The following is a 22,212-nucleotide window of genomic DNA, read 5'->3' as shown; positions in this document are numbered from 1 at the left end:
TTAGAAATATTATGCTTTTATTTAATTATGTTTTGGGAAGCTGAAACTGTTTAACCTCATAACTGACATTCTTTTGATTTGTTGTCATGCTTCAGGAGTCAGAGAAGTAGCAATACTTTTTGTAGATGATATCACCAGTTTTAGGGTGGCTAGTTACTCTGTGTATAATTCTGCATGTGATATACTAATAAAATAAATTTTTAAATAATTAGTATTTTTTTGTTCCAAAAATCACTACAAACAATTTGGCGAAATAGGCAAAATTACTAATAAAACTCAAATTATATGACAATTATTTGTTTTGAAATTGTCTGGTTGGTTCTACATAATTTTGCTTGATTGTGCAAAGTGAACTATTATTGCTTTTGTCTAGATATGTCCTTTTTATAGTCAGTTATTTTGCTGTAAGTAGTCAAAAGGGGATATATATGCAATTTAGGAAAGAAAAATTATGATAAAGAATATCATTAGTAATTCTTTTAATAAATTGGGCTAGACAAATTTTGAAAATAATGAAAAAACTTCCATATTTTAGCCTCCATTCAGAATCTTATCCACTCTATTAATTTAGTGTATTCCTGCCCCATGAAGTAGACTATTCAAATAATCGAAGATCTTGTAAGAGAAAAGAGAGGTGGTTGCAGGATGGAAGGGTTCTTTTTGGAAAGGAGTGGGGAGCCCAGGAAAATTTGAGCATGTTGGTGGGTAGACCGAAAAAAAAGTCACCGAAAAGGAAGATGTTGAAGATACTTGAGGGAGAGGTTAATTGAAAGTTTTAGCTCTTTGGGAAAGGATTGTGACAAAAGACTGAGGATTAGTTAACCATAGCAAGAATTAGAGTGGAGGAAAGAAGTGGGAAGGTAAAAATAGATTTTGAAATGCAGAAGAAGGAAGTTAAAGGCGTTTACACTTAATGATGTTGATTTTTTCTGGAAAGTAGATGTAATCTGTTTAGAGTAAGGATAATTGTTAAAGTTTGGAATAATTGCTGTGAGCAGTGTGGTAAGTTTTAACAGGAGTTGACCAAAAAGATTGCCAGCTTCAGGGAGGGTTTGGTTGAGATATTTAATATGAATTAGCATGGATTTATAGTAGTCCCACAATCATAAGATTTTTTTAAAAATTTTTCCAGAAGTATTTTAAGAAGAAAGCAAACAAGTATGGGAATTGTCTCAAATTAGTGGGACAGTGGTCCTTTAATACCAAATTAATGGCTACAAAGCATCCCTGTTGAAAAAGGCCAACAGAATAAGATAAAACATTTCATCTGAATTAATTATTTTTTGTTTATGGCCAGCTCAAATTTTAAGGATATGAGAAGTTGGAACTTTTAAATAAATGGCTAATCAGAAAATATGTATTTCAAAGGCCAGAAATGTCAAACAGTAATTTGTTTAATTTATACTGAAATCAAATTAGCAATCATCTGGCAAGATTAATTCATCTTTACTGATACATATCTTAGAACCTATTAAGCTTTCTTTCCTCCTTCTATTCTATCTTGCCACTTTCCTTTTTATGTCTATGTAGCATTCTCTTCTTACCCTATCTTGAACTTTTTCATTTTTTTGTCTTAATCCCTTTCTAGTATTGTTTACCCTTTGTCTTTGATTTAATAATTTTGTTTCTTGTTCAAAACCTTCAAAATATGGGGGCAACTAGATGGTGTAGTAGATAGAGCACTGACTTGGGAATAAGGAGAATCTAAGTTAAAATGTGGCCTCAGACATTTACTTAGCTACATGACCTTGGGACAGTCACTTAACCCTGATTGCTCCACAACAAACACCCCCTTTTCCCCAACAAAAAAATAAACGACACCCATCCAGTTAAACGAAAACAAACTTTCAGAATTTGACTGTAGTAGTCTATTCAAGTAAAGAAGTCATAAAGTAAGTGGTTTTTGGAAGGTTTGACTTACCTGTGCTGTATTTATAATCCATATTGTTTTACTTTCTTTAGGTAGATTTTTAAAATATGTTTACATGGATATTATAAACATTAGCTAAGTATGGTCTTGGTCTATCTTTTAATCTCTTGGTCTATCTTTTAATCTCTATATGTTGTCTCAGTTTCCTCAACTATAAAGTGATGATAATAATAACACTTAGCTTCCATGGTTGTTTTGAACACCTATTAAGACAGTATTTGTCTCAGAACAGTGCCAAGCATATAATAGGTATTTCCCCCTTCCCTGCCAGGGAGTGGTTGTGAATGATAATTTGTATATTGAGAAGAAAGGAACAAGTGCCTAAGCTATGTTTCTCTGACTGTAGGAGCCTATTCTGAAACCTACCATAGAATAACCAGGGCAGGAAGCCCTGAACAAAGGGGACCCTATAGCTTTGTCACTTTGAACCTTTAGAGCTTTCCTGCTGATTGAAAGTGACTGAGTCAAGTAATTATCTACGGAAGTGCCAAGCAGGAACAAACCCATAGTTGTATTGCTCAGACCCAAATCCGGGTCAGAAGCTTAGACTTCACATTTGAATCAGACTACTCTGAGTACATTGAAAGCTTGCATGCCCCTATCCTTAGTTGACAGTATTCTGAGAAAGCAACAAAAGGACACTGAATAGGACCAAACGTAGCCCAGCTATTATCTCCAGAAATATGCACAACTTGGTCCTAAGATAATGGCCAAAATTAAGTCAGTCAATAAGTTTTTGTGTGCACCTACTATATATTAAGCAGGGATACTGGTCCTGGAGTCAGGAAGACTAGAGTTCAAATATGACTTCAGACACTTACTAGCTATTTTATCCTGGGCAAGTCACTAAAACTTGTTTGGTTCAGTTTTCTCATATATAAATGAATTGGAGAAGGAAATAAATATCATTCTGTTGCTTTTGCCAAGAAAATCCCAAATGGATCCCAAAGAGTCAGATACAACTCAGATGATGTCACACAAATATACCAAGTACTGTGTTAAGTTTTGAGTATAGAAAAAGAGGCAAAAGACCTTGCCCTCAAGGAACTTCCAGTCCAATTGAGGGGACGACAAGCAAACAAATACAGGAAATTTTGTTATAATTTGACATATATGATATGTGTTCCTCACCAAAAAGCATCAAACTATGCAAAATGCATCAGTAAAACTATAGGGCTTATGAGGAAAATGGGACTAGGGGCACAATGTTCAAAAATTTCATTAGGAACATATTAAAAAAAAGGGAAAGAACCTAATAAAAATGACAGCAGAGTTTTATACATGTTAAATGGTTAAGAAATATACAAAAACTCCAATAAATAGTGACCACCACTGCAATCTTGAACTGCTTGTTTAACTTGGGCTCCAATGCTACAATTAACAAGTTAGGCTAGTTACAATAGAGAAAGAAGAGAGTGTGGGGTGAGTGGGAGTGGAGGTGATGCTAGCCAGGACTTCAGTTCACAGCTCCTACTATACCAGAAGAACTACAATAAATATGATATTTTATCAGGAAAAAAGATCTGAAATTAGCTTGGGAAATGAGCATTGGAAGATTAGCAGCTTTTGAAGTATTGTGGAGTGCTAAAGTTTTTTTCATTCTCAGTTTCTTGAGGAAGAACTCTAGTGGAAGCCAATTCAGAAGTGAAATTATGATCAAAATGTTCTCTAACGTCATTTGAATTGAACAAATTCATCTTTCTGAAATGTGTTATAACAACTGTATCTCTCTACTTATCTAGCATTTATATAATGTTTACTGTGTGTCAGGCTCTGTGCTAAGACAAAAAAAAACAACAACACACAAATATTATCTCATTTGATCCTCACAATACAGGTGTTATTATAATTACCATTACCATATAATTACCATTTTACAGATGAGGAAACAGAGGCAGATAAAGGTTATTGACTTGCCTATGGTCACACAGCTAGTAAATATCTTAAGTTGGATGTGAAGTTAACTTGTTGACTCCATTCTCAGCACTTTATCCCTCTAGCTGCCTTTTTAATCATATCGTTTATATTGTACAAACAAGCTATATAAAAAATAAATAGGAAATAATTGGCAGAAGGAAGGCAGTAGGATCGAGAAATGTTGGGGGAGGCTTCCTTTTGAAGTTGGACTTTTAACTGAGACTTGAAGGAAGCCAGGGAAGCTACTAGGCATAAATAAGGAGGTAGAACCATTCTGGCATGAAGAACAGTTACAGTAAATTCTTGAATTGAGAGATGGAATGTTCTGTTCATGGAACAGCAAGGAGCTCAATGTCACTTTGTCAAAAGTATATGACATGGAGTAATGTGTAAGAAGATGGAAATGTCAGAGTGGTGTGAAGGCGAAACAGGATTTTGCATTTGGTCCTGGAAGGTGACAAGAAGTAGAGATGACACAGTCAGACCTCCACTGTAGGAAAGTGGATTGACATGAAAAGAGACTTGTGTCCAGCAGACTCACCATCAACATTCCAAGCATGAGGTGATGAAAACCTCCTTTACTAGGATATGTATAAGAGGAGAAAAAGGAACATATTTGAGACATGTTACAAAGGTGAAATCAACTGACCTTGACAATAGATTAGATATAAGGGGTGGAGAATGATGCATATGTTTTGAACCTGGGGAACCAGGAGGATAGTAGTATCTTTTACAGTATAGGGAATATTGAGTTTAAGGTGATGACTGGACATCCCAATTCTAGATATTTGAAAGACAGGTGGAGATGTGATACTGGAGGTAATCAGAGAAGTTAGGATAGGCTGATTTAAGAATCAGCAGCATAGCAATGATAATTAAATCTATGAGAGCTTAGAAGATCATGAAGTGAAATAGTTTATAATAAAAAAAGATTGTGGGCATGATCTGGATAATAATCCAGCAGAAAAGACTGAGAATTAGCAGTCTAATAGATAGGAGGAGAACTAAAAAAGAGTGGTGTTCCAGAAACCTAGAGAAAAGGGAGTATCAAGAATCACGACACTGATTCAGTGTCTTTCATCTGAGGATAAAAAAAATTTGGGAAGAATGAGAATTGAGAAAAGGCCATTGAAGTTGGCAATTAAAAGGTCACTGGTAACCTTGGAGAGAATGGTTGTAGTGGAATGATGAGGTCAAAAGCTGGTTTTTAAGGGGTCATGAAGAATGAAAGGAGAGGAAGTGGAGTCACTTATTATAGATGGTCTTCTCAAGGAATTTAGCCACAAAGAGCAGAATAGATGTAGGATAATACTGGGTTAGGAAGGATCAAGTGAGGTTTTTTGAGAATAAGGGAAACATGGGCATGTTTGTGGGCACCAGGGAAGGAGCCAGCAGACAGGGAAAAAGTGAAAATCAGTCTTTGGGGATGACAAGTAGAACATTCTGTTGGAGGAGAAGGGATAGGTTTAGGGGTTTGCTTTAGTAAAGAGTATGTGTATTTTTTCATGTAAGATGGTTCAAGGGAGAGAGAGGTATCCAAATAATAGGAGATGAGGAAGAAAGAAGAAGGTGTGTCTTAAAGAGAATGGCCTCAATATTTTTAATGTAAAATATTAGCCATATCTGAGAGGGTTGGATAAGAAATCCACGTGAGGTTTGAGGAGAAATAAGAAGGTTTAGAAGAGCCACTATGGATAGTGTGATAGTGAGTTGAGAGGATATAAGGTTAGAAGAATGAGTAAACATGAAAGAATCCTATCTTAAAGAGTCATTATGGTACAGAATGCTCATTTCAATCCCAGAAGAAAAGAATGACTACATGGCATCCATAAACCAAGCCCCATAGAGGATTTAGCTTGGGCATGAATTTATCTAGAAGTTTTGAAAGAGATAAGGAAAGATTTTTTTTTTTAATTTTGTAAATTAAATCACTGATAGAAAAAAAAATCCAAAAAAGAAATGAAAGCATTAGGAAAAAAATAGAAGAGATTTAACATGGGACAAAAAGTGGAAAACTTTACCCAAGCAATAGACTCCTTGAAAATTAGAAGGGATTAAATAGAAGTTAATAACTTTATTAGGCAACAATAGATATTAAGACAAAGTCCAAAAATTGAAAGAAGAAGAACCTCTAGATTGGTTATAACAAATAAAAAACAATAGACCTGGAAAACAGATCAAGAAGATCTAATTTAAGAATAATTGGATTTAAGCTATGACCAAAAGAAAAAAAAAGAATTTTCATATCACATTTCAAGAAAGCATAAAAGAAAATTGTCTAGATTTCAGATAACTAGAGGACAAAATAAAAACAAAATCCACTAATGACTTGAAAGAAATCCCCAACAAAAACTCTTAGGAATATTATTACCAAAATCCAGAGCTTTCAGGTCAAAGAAAAAAAATGCCACAAGCAACCAGAAGGAAAGAATTCAGGTATTGAAGAGCTTTAGTCAGATTTAATATGAGATTTTATAGCCACCCCATAGGTATAGGTTGCGTTCCAAGAAAGCAAGTTTAGAAGCCAACTATAGCTATGTGGCTCAAACCCCAGGAACAGAGTGAGACGCCACACGCAGTTAATTAAAGAGAAACAAAATTAAGAGATTTCATTATAAATATACATGGTTGACTAAATGAGGAATAAAATTGGGTATAATACTGATAGTTTCATTATCTCAAGGAAAGAGAGGAAACTAGGGGTGTCTTCTGTTCAGCTCATTAGAGGATATGGATTTTGAAGAGCAGGCAAGGAAGAGTTGTAATATCTATTTCCCCCTCTTTTTCAATAGTTTATTCACAGGATGCTTTTTGCTTATTTTAAATGTTAAATTCATCTCATGGAAAGTAGATGAGGGCTATGGTAAAAAGCAATAACATTTTTAAAAGACTTGAATTTCACTTTTTCTTCTAACAATTTGAAACAAGTCACATATTGGTTGATTGTTAACAAGTAAAACAGCTTCTGCCAAAGTGTAAAGAAAAGAAAATATGTGTTCATTAATATGAACATTTCTAATCAACAAAGATGATTTACGTGAAGCATAACAAAGCAGCTTTCCCTTAACTAGTATGCTACTCAGCTGCAAAGCAGAATCTCAGAACTCCCTTGAAAATGTCATATTACTGCTCTTTCACTCAAAAGGGAAGATGGCTTCAATTATCTATATCACTGCCATAAATGATTATTAAGGATTTAAGAAAAGAGATCTGGAATCATTGGTAGAGTTTGAATTCCAGTTTTTAACTACAAACTTACACTGTGATAATGGTATATCTAATTTCTCTGATTGGTACAATATAAAGAAATATTAATTTGGTTGTAGAGATTCCTTGCAGGAGAATAACATAGATATTTCAAATGGAAAATCCATTTCCACTTTCTGGAAACAAAATCAGCAAATACTAGGTAAGAAGTGAAGCAGTTTGTGTAATCCAATATAACTGGTATGCTTTGTGCTTTTCTGTTAACCCTCTATGTTCTCTGTCTCCCTGAAGCTAAATAAATCCTAACCAAAATTGCATTCTGTGAGATTATTCAATATTCCTTTTTAATAAATCCTTTCCCCCCATAGTTTATTCAGCACACTTCACTCAGATAGAATTGAGATGTCCTCATATCACTGACACTATTACATATCTGGGGTGGCTTGCCTTTTTTGGGGGGGGAAGCTCTCTGTTAAGCAGCAATGTTTGGGTTTAGGCATCTATGAATGATATCTCCATTATTAAAGTAAATGTTTACATCACTGAAATCATTGATTTATTTGAACATTTTGGAAAAAGCAATATATTGGAAAAGGGTGGATATAGAAGTAGCTTAATTATTTAGAAGAATGGTCAAAGAGTGGAAAAATTGCATAGTTAGAATTTTTAGAAATTTGCCATCCTCTGCTTTAGACTGATTTGTTCTGTCTACAATTGTCATTTCCTTCTTGAAAACCTATAAATGGTTCCCATAATTGAAATCTTGTGACACTAGTATACATTTATATCATAATTCTTATTTTGAAGTAATTTTTAAGATAAGTTGTGTTGGTTATCTTTAATATCAGTTTTAGAGATTTTCATAAGTGAAGCAAATGATTTAAATTTTCTCCTTTCTCCCTTTTTTATTAACATTTTAAATTTAATTACTTTTTAGTTAGTGAGCCTTTGTGCTCACTTTGTGCTAGCTAGGGGTTTTTACTTTTAAGAATAAAGTATTGACTCATTAAAAAAATTACTATTATATTAGACTTTCTTAGGTTACTTCTAGTATCTTCTTTCCAAGCATATCAGTATCTTTGGATATCCAAAACTTTCATCAATTGCTTAAATTAATTGTACTTAAAAAAAAAAAAAACTTTGAATATATGACTGAGCATGTTACATCTTTGTGTTCTGTCTTATATGGAAAGTTGAAACCAACGGACAGATTTAGTGCTTTTCTACAATCCAATGAAATGTTCATTGAATGGAGTATGTATAAGCACTAATAATCTTTTCCTCTTTGTTTTATTTTTGAAGTGGAGAACCAAAGAATCCTAAATATAGAACTGGAAGAGACCTTCCCTTTATTCTGATATCAGCTTTTAAACTATTTGTTGACTAAATTAGATTTACATTTTTAGATACTTTTGACCTTGGGAATGTTAAAAGTTCAGTGTGATATATTTTTTCCCCTCTTTTCCTTTTTTTCTTTTCTACTTGACTGATTTTGTAGAGCCTATAGTGGTTCGTTTGCACAACTGAATTAGATTATTATATAATTATCTCAAAAATTATAAAAGAAATGATTTTGAATATTATAGCCAGAGTTATTTTAAGGAAAAAATGATAAAGTTTATTTTTGAAAGTTTTCAGCTTTCCCATTAGTGTGCATTTAATCTTTCTTAGTTTTGTTTTTTTCATCTTTTTTTTTTTTCAGTTGCTTAAACTATATCTTTTTGGTTTTAGAAGCATTAGCTGATAGCTAGTCATGTATTAAGTGATAACTAGTCTCTTATCTAATAAATGATCTGTATGTTTTATATTCCTCCACTTTTGGGTATTGTCATTTAAAAATAGATAAATCATGATTTATCAGATTTATATTTTGGAAGTTTGGGCCTTCTTATTTATTCTGCTGATAAAACTAGACCTGGACACTGTTTCTAAAGTGGTATGCAAAATTCTAACCTCTCCTCCCAACTATACATTTGCTTGGTTGCTAGGTGCCTAAGGCCCAGGGGAATGTTCTTTCTACTGTCCCCTTTGGGCTACTTTATAAGGAAGACATTTCTCAGGATGGGAGGTGGTGTTTACAAAGGAACATTTGCCATGTTTTCTCTGAAAAGCAGCTAAAGTTTTTTTTTTTTTTTTTTTTAACTAATGGTAGCTTATTAAAAAAAAGAAAACATATTTAGAAGTCTTCCAGACTATTTTGCTAGATCCTGAAGGTAATAACTGTCAAGTAAGTACATCATAGAATTACAAGTAATACTGAATTGACAGTGGAGAAATAAAACAAAAAATAGTTGTTCTCTTTTCCAATCCTAGCTTTAATATTGCTTATTTTAAAGACTTATGGACTCTTGGTTTCCTTCATTGACTCTTTTAAATGGATTACTTTTTCCTTTGCATCTGGTCAGTGCTTATGTTTAGTGTTTTTGCATCCAATAAGTGCTTATGTTTTGAATTTTACTAATTTGTTTCTGTTTTTTGTTATTTTATAAATTTCTTAAGGCATGTATTTAAGGCAACCAGTTTGTAAACTCCAGGAGTGTAGAGATTTGTAGCTTCTGATTTTTGTCATTTCTCAAAAGATATTTGTGTTTTGAGATTATTATTAGTTGTCTGCATGATTTTCCACTGGCAGAGATTATTTTTTAAAAATAATATTAGCTTTTTATTTTACAAAATACACAGAAAGATAGTTTTCTACATTCACTCTTGCAAAACCTTGTATTCCAAATTTTTCTCCCTTCTAGTATAGGTTAAAGTTGTGCAATTTTTCTAAACATTTCCACATTTATTATGCCACACAAGAAAAATCAGATCAAAAGGGGGAAAAATGAGAAAGAAAAAAAAACAGACAAGCAAATAACAAAAAGGTGAAAATATTATGTTATGATCCACCTTCAGTCCCCATAGTCCTTTTTCTAGATGCAGATGGCTCTCTCCAACACAAGTCTCTTGGAATTGGCCTGAGTCACTTCATTGTTGAAAAGGGCCAAGTCCAACATAGTCGATCATCACACGGTCTTCGTGTTGCTGTATACCATGTTCTCTTGGTTCTGTTCACTTAGCATCAGTTCATATGTCTCCCTAGATTTCTTTCTGAAATCATGATGCTGATTGTTTATTATATTCATATGCCATAATTTATTCAGCCATTCCTCAGCTGATGAGCATCTACTCAGTTTTCAGGTCCTGGCAGATAATATATTGCTCAAGAGTTCATCTTTATAGATGGCTCTAATGAACCAAACTTCATTCCTGAGGAATATATATATATATATATATATATATATATATATATATATATATTTTTTTTTACCATATATATGATGGAAAAAAAGAAAATAATACAGAATCTTTTCCCATTTGTGTTTTATTTATTAACATTCTCATGCTATATGATTTTGTTAAATGAAAATAAATTTTTCTTACTTTTAAATGGGCATGGATAAAACATTCATACATGTATGGATACATCCATGCGTAAATGTATATATATCTAGACATATATGTAGACATACACATATAATATAAATATCCTGGTGGTCTTGAGATTTGAAAAACCCAAGACTTTGGCCAAGAAAGGAAAAAAATGTTTTTTGGCTAAGTCACATGCTTTGTGGGAAGAATAATGTTTCTCTAAAGAGAAAACACAATGTGATCATAACACCATTTATTGAATAAAATATAGTATTACTTATTATGAAATGTAAGACTATTATATTTTAGAGAAATAATTTAAGGATGCCTTTGATGAATTAAATCATTCTTTTTCAAGTCTTGATTATGTCTACCTCCTGAAAACAGGCTTCTTGAAAGACTTTTCAATAAGGATTTTTCAATAGGGTTATAATAAGTATATAACCTTTTTTTTGATAAAGCTTTTAGACATAATATTAATAAAAATTTTATCTCCAAAGAGGTTTTTGATGACCATGAATGAAAATAATCTTAGTTGCCTGCACTCTGAGTATTGTTTGCAATGTGTATGAAATCTGAACCTTGAGGTTTTTTAAAAAATAGTTAAGTGAGAAGTGAGAGCTGATATGTAGTGACTTGGGAATGCAAAATAATGGTGTGTGTGATACATTCTTATATATGTAAACATGGTAAAGAAAACAGACATATCCAAAGAAATGAAGCCACAGCTCTCACTTCTCACTTAACTATTTTTTAAAAAACCTCAAGGTTCATGGTATATGTCCTAAACTATAGATGTAGATATACTCCCAAATTCTCTTCTGGACCATCTTATCATATCTTTCTCTTGGTGATTAATCTGTTCTTAGAGATTCATGTATAATTTTTGTACTTCCTTAGATTATCATTCTTTGCCACTTCAAAAAAAAAAGCTATACAAAGTTTTGTATATTTTTAGAGGTTTTTTTTATCTAAGATTAATACTTCCTAACCATTCTCTCACTATTACCCTCTTCTCTCATCTCCCCTTTCCCTTTTTCTTCTTGAGATTAATATCTTTGGGTGTGTAGTATCTCGTTTGACTACTTCAAGTAAGAATGAGGTTTAATCTTCAGTCACTTTACCCAATTTTCTTACTTGTACAGACTTCTGCTTGAATACCCTAATTGTGTAAGATAATTTCCCCAACTTTCCTTTCTCCTTTCTCTCAGTATAAGTTCTATTCTTCTCCCATTCCAGGAATACATAATAGAACCACTTCCGGGCCCTCTGTAGACTACTTCTGTGACTCTGATGGATGTTAGGATTCAGAGGAGATGTGTGTATCATCTTCCCATACTAGAATTTATCTTGTTTATTTCATTTGTTTATACTTTCCTTTCATTGTTTTTCAAGGTCTTATATGTTTGATTTCTTTTCCTCCAGATTTCGTGGAGGAACTTTATTTCATGCAAGATCCATTTCTTAGCTATTCTTGATACTTATTCATCAGGCAAACTCTCCCATTCCTTCATGGTATTGAAAGATACACACACACACACACACACACACACACACACACACACAGATAGAGTGCTTATTATTGGAGTTAAGTGACTTGCCCAGAGTCACACAGCTAGGAAGTGTCAAGTGTCTGAGACCAGATTTGAACTCAGGTTCTCCTGACTTCAAGGCTGGTGCTCTATCAACTGAGCCACCTCGCTGCCCCCAAATAATCTTGTTTTTTAAATCCAGAATTAGTTAAATATCTAAATATCAAAATTTTTACAGAAGTTGCTTGGCATTTTTGTTATGTTGGCATGTAGGATGTGCCTTTCATAGTGTAGTCTTTTATTATTGGAAAAATGTTCTGTAAAAAATGCAGTCTTTTAAAAAGTTCCTGTGAATACCATGTTTGCATTTTTGTTTGTTTTGGAAGACTTGATAGACTTTGGTTATTTTGTTTTGATTTTCATTTTGTATGAACCCTTGTGTGAGAGATGCTCATGGCAATAAGGTCTTGAGTTATTTTTTAGTTTATTGGCTCAAGCTCCCACTGAGAAACCAAGGAGAATCTATGGCTGGGCAGGCTACAACAAATTTCTCATTTATATATACATGCTGAGTTAAACTCTGCTAGAGACAAGTCACAGTCATGAATTATAGTACTCTTAACAACATCTCCAATGTTACTTATAAATTCTTTTTTTTCATATTAAAATCTATGCTTATGTGTAGTCGACTCCATTTCTTGAAATTTTACTGTACTGTTTTCTGTTTGGGGAACACCCATAATATCAGGTTTTCTACCACACCATTTGGCTTGTTTCACAGTGCTCTCATAGCACATTGAAAGCATGTCATACAAATCTAGTTATATTAAACTTGAGCTACATACTCTAAAAAAACATAATTGAGTAGTACTTTTTAAAGCTTCTCTGTGTAAAAATGTTCCAGCTGAGAAAAATACTAAGTTTAAAAAAAGTTTTAGAGTTTGAGGGTTTACAATTTAGTAGAGTGAAAAAAGTATGAAAATAATCATAATGTTAGATAACTATTATCATGTATACAAAGTGTTCTCAGCAAAAAGAGATTATTTTTTGACTTGTCTGATGATAATGACACGTCAGTGAGGCATAAATTGTGTATAATTTCATTGAATATAGCATTTGAATGGGAGGTTTGAAGACTAGGTAAGATTTCAACCAGAAGAAGTGAGGAGGACCCATTTTAGGAAGAAGAAATAATGTGAGCAAAATTATGGAAGTAGGAAAGCACAGGTTTGTTGGAATTTGCTATTTCAACTAGAAATTATGTCATCAGAGAAGTTTCTAGATTACAGAAACCCTTCCTATGCTAGTCTAAGTGTTTTGGCTAAAAGCTATAAAACTGCATATCCTTTGACCCAATAATAGCATTACTAGGTTAGTGTTACAATGAAATTAAAACAAAACAAATGCATGTATAAAAATATTTTAGCAGCTCTTGGTGTAGTAGCAAGGAATTGGGAATTGAGAGGATGTCCATCATTTGGGGAAAGGCTGAACAAGTGGAATATAATTTTGATGACATACTATTGTGCTATAAGAAATGATGGGCTTAGTGATCTCAGAAAAACATAGAAACACATGAAATAATGAAGAATGAAATGATCAGAACCAAGAGAACCCTTATATTTAGCAAGAGCAGCAATATTGTTTTAAGAACAACTTTGAGCAAATGTCATTTTGATTATTACAAGTACATAAACTAAAAATTAAAAAATATATGAAAAAAAGATGTTATATACATTCAGAGAAAGAACTGATAAACAAAAGTATGTATAGAATAATTTTACACACACACACACACACACACACACACACACATACACCTATTTGTGTCTAATTGTAGCCATTCTCAGGGGTGGGCAGGGGTGAGGAGAAAGGAAGAAAAAAAAGGGGGGAAGGGGAAAAGCATATGATCAAATACATAATCCAGATTTTACAATAAGGTACTGTATACATCCATAAAAGAAAAAGTAAAAATAATTTGGATTTCTCTGGTATGATGAGAGAACCAAAAAATTTTACAAGCATTTTTCAGAGTGAAGGGGAGACTGTGCCCATAATCCCTACGATGTGAAGGGATAATTGTACATTGTTTCACAAGCTAAAGGAAGAGAACATTTCAAAAAGGAGGAAGGTCCATAGTTATATGATAGAGAGAGATCAAGGAGGTTAATGATTGAGGAAAAAACCCTTAAATTTGAATTTGATGTCATTGGTAGTTTTAGCAATACAACAGGAAAAATAAATAAAGAGTAGTAGGTAAAAAATAAATGCAGGTGAAGAGTAGACTGTTAATTTAAGAAGTAATCATGCACCCTATATGACACTACAAAATTCTGATTTTTCTCCTTTATTATTTTTCTTCTTTACTCTTAGAATTTTTTATCTTATATTGAGAGATTTATCCAAAAGTATAAAGGCTGAAATTATTGTTTGCAGTTAACTACAGATGACACTAAGAAATCTTTATATATATATATATATAGTTTTATAGATTTACTTGTATTTTTTATTGTATTTGTTGTTTTAAGCATTTCTTTAAAAATTAAATTTTATTCTCTTTTGAGAAGTTCTTCTTCTATCACTGCCATCATGAGAAAGCAGGAAAAACAAAACCCCTGTTAGAAACAAATATAGTAAAGACAGACATGGAAAACCATATATGAACCAAGGAAGAATGAAATGAGTACAAGCAGAACAATTTTTACCATAATATTAATATTATAAAAATGAACAATTTTAAAATTCTTTATAATTAATGAAGAATGAAACAAGAGTGCACTTGTTTAACAATTCATTCAGTATTGCATAGTATTATACAAACAACTTTGAAAGCTATAAGAACTATGATCAGTGCAGTCACTATCCATGATTTTGAAGGATTGATGAAGAAACATACTTTTATCTTGTGATAGGTAAGTGTTAGATTTAGGGTGTAAGATGGGATTCCTCCATTCTTTAAAAACAAACAAACAAACAAAAAACCTTTCCTTGACCTATCCATCCCTGGTAGCTATTGCACTTTATCTCTCTTCTCTTTGGTGGCTAAACTAACTGGAAAGCTGACTGTAATGTGTCTTTCCTTCTTTTCCTTTCATTTTCTTCTAAAATGTGTAGGTTGCCTTTTGGTATCATCAACTGAAACTACTCTTCAATTATCTCTTAGTTGTTCCCTCCAAGTTACCAGTGATTGTTAATTGTCAAGTCTGAAGGATTTTTTTTTTTTCACTTCTCATTCTTCTTAGCCTATCTGTTACATTTAACACTGTTGCCTCCCTTCTCATGGATAACATCTCCTTTCTGGGATTTTGTGACATAGCCTGCTATGTGTTACAGCCCACTCATGGTCATCCTGTGCCTCTCCCTTGCCTCATAACTATTTTCCCTATCTCAAGTCTCTATCCACTCCAGTCCATCCTTCACACTGTAACAAAAGTGATTTTTCTTAAGTATAGGCATAATCTTGTCTCTCCCTTAGTTAATAAATGCTCTTGACTTCTTTTTTTAAAATCTAAGATAAAAAATAGACTCCTTTGTTTAGCTTTAAAAGCTCCTTATAAACTTACTTCATTTTATCTTTCTAGTGTCATTGTCATCTTCTGCTCTCTGTGAATAACAACTCTCTCTCTCTCTCTCTCTCTCTCTCTCTCTCTCTCTCTCTCTCTCTCTCTCTCTCTCTCTCTTCCTCTCAACAGTATAGAACCTAGAGTATATATCTGTATATATTCTCTTTATAATTATTCTAGATGGCTTATACTTATAGAAACAGACTAAGAATTGCAGAGAATGTGCTGACTCGCACTGGTAGAGAGAGTTTTGTCATCTGGCAATGATTTTTTCTGGTAAAATCACATCTGCTTCCTATCTTTCTCTTTCTCCTTAGTGGGGATTAATTTTTTTTTTGTTATCACTAAAGCAGCAGAGTTGCTTTATGAATATTTGGATAATTCCCTGTAGTTGGAGGAAGAAACCCCATAAGCTTCTAATCCAGCACTTTCATTTTTATAGATGAGAAAACTGAAATTTAAAGAGCTAGTGACTTGCTGAAAATTTGATAGTTTATAAGTATCACAACTAGAATTTAAAGCCAGTTTTTCTGATCTCAGATCTAGTGTTCTTTCTCCTATACTACTTGTTGAATGATTGATGGCTTCTGACGTCATTAACATCTCTAGATTTGTGATCCTATATCCCATTAATAAGTTGAAGACTACGCATATTGCTGTGGATAGTTTTATATAGCAACTATTTTATTGAAATAAATTTATATAGTCTCCTCTACAATTTGTCTTATGTTCATGTTTTAAATGTTATTATTTGATCTTTATTTTACTTCATCTGTTGCTCTACTTTGAGAAGAGTGAATTAAAAAAAAAAGTTTATTGAGCACCTACTGTATGGTGGTCACTGTTCTAAGCATTGGGCATACAAATATAACCAAACAAAATAACCTCTCTCTTCAAAGAGATCACATGCCACTCTGAAGGTAATATATGAAAGATAGTTAGAAGGAGCAAGGTGACAGGACTTGGAGAGGGCCAGGAAGTGATGTAGAAGTCTTGTTATGGTCAAAATAAGAGAAAGATTATTTAGGGTCCAGGGTCCTAGAGGCAAAATTTAGGTTCTTCTGGGAACAGGATCAGGAAGATGGGCAGAGTGCAGGCTGAATGGTTTGGAAATAGTTAGAAACTGGAGTTACTTGCTCTAGGCAATAATTTTTCCTTTGGCTTTGTCCTCTCTTGGAGTTTTAAGATTGAGGTGTATCTTTCACTTAGGGGAAGAACTTTGTTATCACTCTGTGTGGTCTGTATCTTCTCTTAGATGGAAGGATGAGAGCAAAGATGGGCCACAAGAATAAGATTTGATAAAACTCTAGAGAAATGGAAGGCCATGTTAAGGCCAGGTATTAAATATTGAATTAGCATTTTAGAGTTTAAAGAATTTGCTTGAAACAACTTAGGGAAGTAAATACTGCAATTATTATCTCTATAGATGAGAAAACTGAGGCTTTTATTATATTAAGTAATTTAGCAAGGATAACATAACTAGAACAAGAGTTAAAAATGGAAATTTTCTTCCCTTTTTTATTATGTCTTCGGAAATCATCTGCAGATATCTCCAAAGAATTCAAATTTCCCTCCAAGTGGTATATATTATCCTATTTGTAAATCACTGTATAAAATGTACCTTTTTTTTTTTTTTTGACAGGAAAGTGTGGATAGATCATCAAAAAAATGGAAGATGGAAAGCCCGTTTGGGCTCCACATCCCACAGATGGATTTCAGATGGGCAATATTGTGGATATTGGTCCAGACAGCTTAACAATTGAACCTTTAAGCCAAAAAGGGAAGGTGAGCTTCTAAAAATAGATGAGATTATGATCTTTCCTAAGATTGTTAAAAGTTTCTGATTTCTGCAAAGGTTCCCTTTTAATAAAAGAGTTGCATTTTAGAATTTAATTAAGTGAATGTCTATTTCTGTTTACTTCTGTTATGAAATCAGAAAATAATTAGAGCTTCTAGAAGTAGTAGAACCACACTAATGTATATAACAACACTGTAAAAATGTATCTTAAAAAACAGTAACTTTTAGGTATTAGATGATTAATATGAGCATGAGAGCATTAATATATTAAACATAACAAATATTCTGTGAAAATACTGTTCATTATCAGGAACTGTCTTATAATTTTATATCAGAGTTTTCTTTTCCTTTTTAATTTTCATATTATTTGAATTTACTATATTGAAATTCCCTCTAAATTCTCTAATTTTTAAATTGCTTTTCTTGGTGATGAATTTATGACTTTTATTGTTCAGTTGCTTCTATTAGTAAATTTCTGTTAATTGAAGGATAGTTGTATATCAATTCCCCTTGTTGCATTAAAATTTACTTTTTATTAAAGAATAAAAGTGCAGAGTAGTTTGATATCTGTAGCATATATATTAATTTAATCTTTAGAATGCATTTTTGCATAAAACAATACAACAAATTAAGAGTTGGAAAAAGGGAAAGACTGGGAACTGGAAATTACAAACCAGTCTTTATTGTAAATAGATGTCTCTTTTTTCTGATAGAACTTCCAAATTTTCAGTTAGTAGATCTTTGTCTTAAAATAGTTGTTTGGGAGTTAAGTTTTTTGTTTCATCAGTTCTACTTAGTTTATACTTTGTAATTGTGTGTTGAATTATTTATAGTCTACTAACACAGTGTTGTATGATTGCCTTCCTTTTGGGAACCTAACAAAAACAAAACATGTCTCATGAGGACATTTTCTCTTGGAGAAAAATACTCTGTTACTGTAAACAACCTACAAAACTAAATGCATCATCTATAGTGGCATCATATTAAAAGATGCCAATTTTATGAAGTCAGAATCAAGAAAAGGTGGAGGTTTTTAGTATACAATTTTTCTTCTCAGAGGTCAAGATAAAAATTATAGATTATAATCTGGGGATTATAAGAACTTTTTTGTGTTCGAATCCAACTTTTTATTTTACTGATTAAGAAACTGAGACCCAAAAAGATCAACTTGCTTATAATTACACCAGTAGTAGACTCAATGTAGGTTCTTTTATTCCATTCCAACACTTTCTATTGTGCCATCAACCAAAAGAATCATGCTTATGCATAAAATGAAGGGGACATAGAGAAAAGAGGATCCTTAAAAATTTAAACTAAAGAAAAAAATATCAAGGTTATGAATCTAGATTTCATTTTTTTTTTGCTACATGAAGATGTAGATAATCATATCAAAACATTGTTATATAAAATACAATGATTAATTTTTGCTTATAGATTTTATTTTTGTTTCATATTTGCAATTTAATGAATATAAAGCATATCTGTGTGGAAACTCCCTCAGTTTTCCCATTTGTCAACTCAATGTTTACTAAGCCTTGGGGCTTATGAGATGTATGAGATACCAGTGGTACAATATCAAAAGTAAAACAGTCCTTATCCTCAAGGGGCTTACATTCCATTGGTTAGTAGATCAAATCTCATATTTCTTTTCTCTTTTAAGTTTACAAAGCATTTTTCCTGAAACAATTCTGTAAAGGTAGGTATTCCATTTTATAGACAAGGAAACTAAATTTCAGAAAGATTAAGTCACTTATAGACTAAGTGGTGGAGCTAAGATCTCATCTTTGTCTTTATACGTCAGATCTCTTGTTTTCACTACATCATGCTGTTTTTCTTAAAAAGAAATTATATTTATATGATGGATTTATTCTCAATGAAAGAAAACTAAGCTAAGTCTATATTTTCCTTATTGTATTGAAATTGGAACATTAAGTCCAAAGTTTTATTTAGATTTTTCCCCAAAGGATTTGTTCTTTAAGTCAAATTAGGACATTTCTAATTTTGTAACTGTGACTGTACAAATGACAAAAAATTTGCCTAATAAACATAAAACAACCTTAATCTGTTACAATTTCATCACATATGTTTAGGCAAATATATGTTTGTCTAATAACTCATTGTATCAAAATGGAAAACTAATATAAATAATTGAAATCCACCAATAATTCTAAGACCTCAAATAGTTGTCTTTAAGGATGAGCCTTTATTTTATGTTCTAACAAGTGACAAAATTGATTGAATATCATTTTAATTTACTTTTCATTTGCTTATGAGACAGTATGCTTTATGGATAAAATCCTGGGAGCCAGGAAAACCTGGGTGCAAATATCATGTCTAATGTATACCAGCTGTATTTACCTAGGCAAGTTATTTCCATGTTTAAAGAAAATCATTAAAACTGGAAGTGGCAAAAAAAAAATATTTTTTAAATAACTGCTTGAATTAGTAGATGTAGTTTCCTCATGGGGAGTTTCTGGTATCTTTGAAACCACAAGTACAATCCTTATACCCATCTCTTTCTTTGATTAAAGTTGTAATCCTCTGAAAATAGCAGAAAAATAAGTTAAATATGCACAGGACTTAATTTGATAATTTCTAGACTATATCATTAGTTTTTGAATTACTACAAAATTTATTCATATTTATAGGATGATTCAATTCTTTATTTGTATTATGGATTTTTGGCTATGGGAGGGAGAAGACATGGCTTTTGAGACCCCCAGCCTTTAAATTATCTCTGTGATATCTGTTAATATTCTCCTCACTGGGCAGTTGTTAAAATGTTATTAGATATTCAGTTCATTCCTTAAGTGAATATATGTCATGATTTGAGAGATATTTCTCTGTATAAACATGCTCTTAAAAAAACTATTCAGGGTAGTCCTCTTTCTTTCCATCACTGTGCATTCCCTTCCTTTTCTTTAATCTTTTCCTTTTCCTACATTCTGGGGACTCAGACATTACCATGCTCTCTACTCCATTTTCTTCATGATCTGTGCTGTTTACTTTCTGCTATTGCTCATTAGGGAGTGGTGATTATTATTATTTTTTTATCTTGTCCATGTGCTACAAAAATTCTTTGTGTATACTAGATCCTTGCTGTTATTGCAGTGTGGTATAACAGAAAGAACACAGTCCTGAATTCTAGCCTTTATTTTTTGCAGTTTAAATGAGTTGTCCTTGTTCAAGAGGCAACAAGTTAAGGGATTAGGATTCAATATACTCCAAATTCAGTGTTATTGCCACCATATTTTCAAATAGAAATGTAGTATTGGGCTTAATATAAATTATCTTATCTTTTTTTCCAGCCTAACTTCATAGAAATTTAAGATTTACCTTCCATTTAATGTTCTATTTAACACCAAAAACTAATCATAGTGAATCTGTTTTAATTATTTGCCTTAGTTCAATTATAATGAAAGCAACCTAGAATAGCAATCTTTAATATTCATGTTATGCTATCCATTACTAAAACTTTTAATTAATTCTTTGTGTCTATATTTTTGTATAAAGAATTCCAATTATAACTATAAATCATTTAAGTACCTTATATAGTTCTAAACTTATGAAAAACTATTCAGCTAAATTCCATATATATTTATTAAATCCCTCTCTTACTGTTTGAGATGGGATAATATTTGTCATCTGATATAGGAACTCTGATTTCACAATATAAAAATTATTCAATTATATATATATATATATATTATATATACACTATATATAAGGTACTGTGTTAGCTTTTGGGAAATCAAAAGTGAACTACCATACAAATACTATCAAGGACACAACAATTCACTATTGAAATGAGTTGCATATATTCCAATTCTATAAATGCAGGGTGAAAAAAAGGAGAAAACTGATAAGAGAGAGAGAAATTTGGTGGGAATTTGGAAAAGTTTCATGGGAGAAACTGACCTGAAATTTAGCCCTTGATGAAGGGTGAGGATTGTTAGTAGTGACAGACTATCTTATAAAGATTAACTTAGCTACTGTTATTCTAAATGTTAGACTCTTGTCCAATGACCAATAAATGTTCATATTATTGGAGGAACTGAATTATATCTTGACTTCTTACTCTAGTGTGAACCCAAAGGAGAGCTGCACTAAAGAGAGGGATGACTTTCAGTTTCTTTTAGAAGAAGCAAATAAAAGAGTTAATAGAGTTTTTATATGTAGTTTTATTTGCGACCAAGGGCAAAAGAAACATATTTTCATGGAAAAATCATTTGTCTTATATGGCAGTGCTTATGATAATCATTTGACTAGAGATTGTTGTGGCACCTAATGTGACAACATTTATTGAAGTCGATGAGGCTAAAAGTAGACAAACTTTACAAAGAGCTTGATCAGACTCTCCAAATTTAATTACCATACGTACTATTTCAATAATTACTTAATTGCTAAGATCAGAATTGGTAAATGAAGATGAAAATATTTTGGAACTATAGTTTTGGAGTAAGAATTGACAGAGGCCTAAGATTTGTTGACTGCACATAAACCACATGCCTATACATCATTCATGAGTCTGTCCTTTGGGAAAATAAAGGATAGGGCAAAGAAGACACCAAATAATATAATAAAAATAAAATTTATTTTATTTTAAAAGGAAATTTTATAGGATTTATTTGCAAAATGTTGTCATCATATAATCAGGCCACTGAATTATTATTGTCAAACTAGATATAGAAAGTCTAACTGTCTTACATAGTACCTTGTCTAAATCATGTAACCTCTCTAGGTCTCAGTTTCATCATCAGTAAAATGAAAAGGTTGGACTTGACCTCCTTGGGCCCTTCCAGTGCTTTAACTATGATCCTGTTGTTCTATGATAGAAAAAAAAAAGAAAAT

At 32.2% G+C, this 22,212-nt stretch overlaps 1 protein-coding gene across 5 annotated transcripts in view; it reads left to right on the top strand.

Annotated features, from left to right (window-relative positions):
* Nucleotides 1-22,212, top strand: part of MYO6 (myosin VI) — a 192,988-nt gene that overhangs the window by 53,466 nt on the left and 117,310 nt on the right. For all 5 annotated transcript variants that reach the window (XM_031964609.1, XM_031964611.1, XM_031964612.1 and 2 more), the window contains exon 3: nucleotides 17,206-17,348. In XM_031964609.1, the coding sequence (XP_031820469.1) occupies nucleotides 17,232-17,348 (117 nt within the window). In that variant the 5' untranslated portion in view covers nucleotides 17,206-17,231. The remainder of the gene's footprint in view (nucleotides 1-17,205; nucleotides 17,349-22,212) is intronic.

This window comes from Sarcophilus harrisii, chromosome 4 (assembly GCF_902635505.1).
Source record: "Sarcophilus harrisii chromosome 4, mSarHar1.11, whole genome shotgun sequence".
In the NCBI taxonomy this organism is placed as follows: Eukaryota; Metazoa; Chordata; class Mammalia; order Dasyuromorphia; family Dasyuridae; genus Sarcophilus; species Sarcophilus harrisii.
This window is presented reverse-complemented; position numbering and strand designations above follow the sequence as displayed.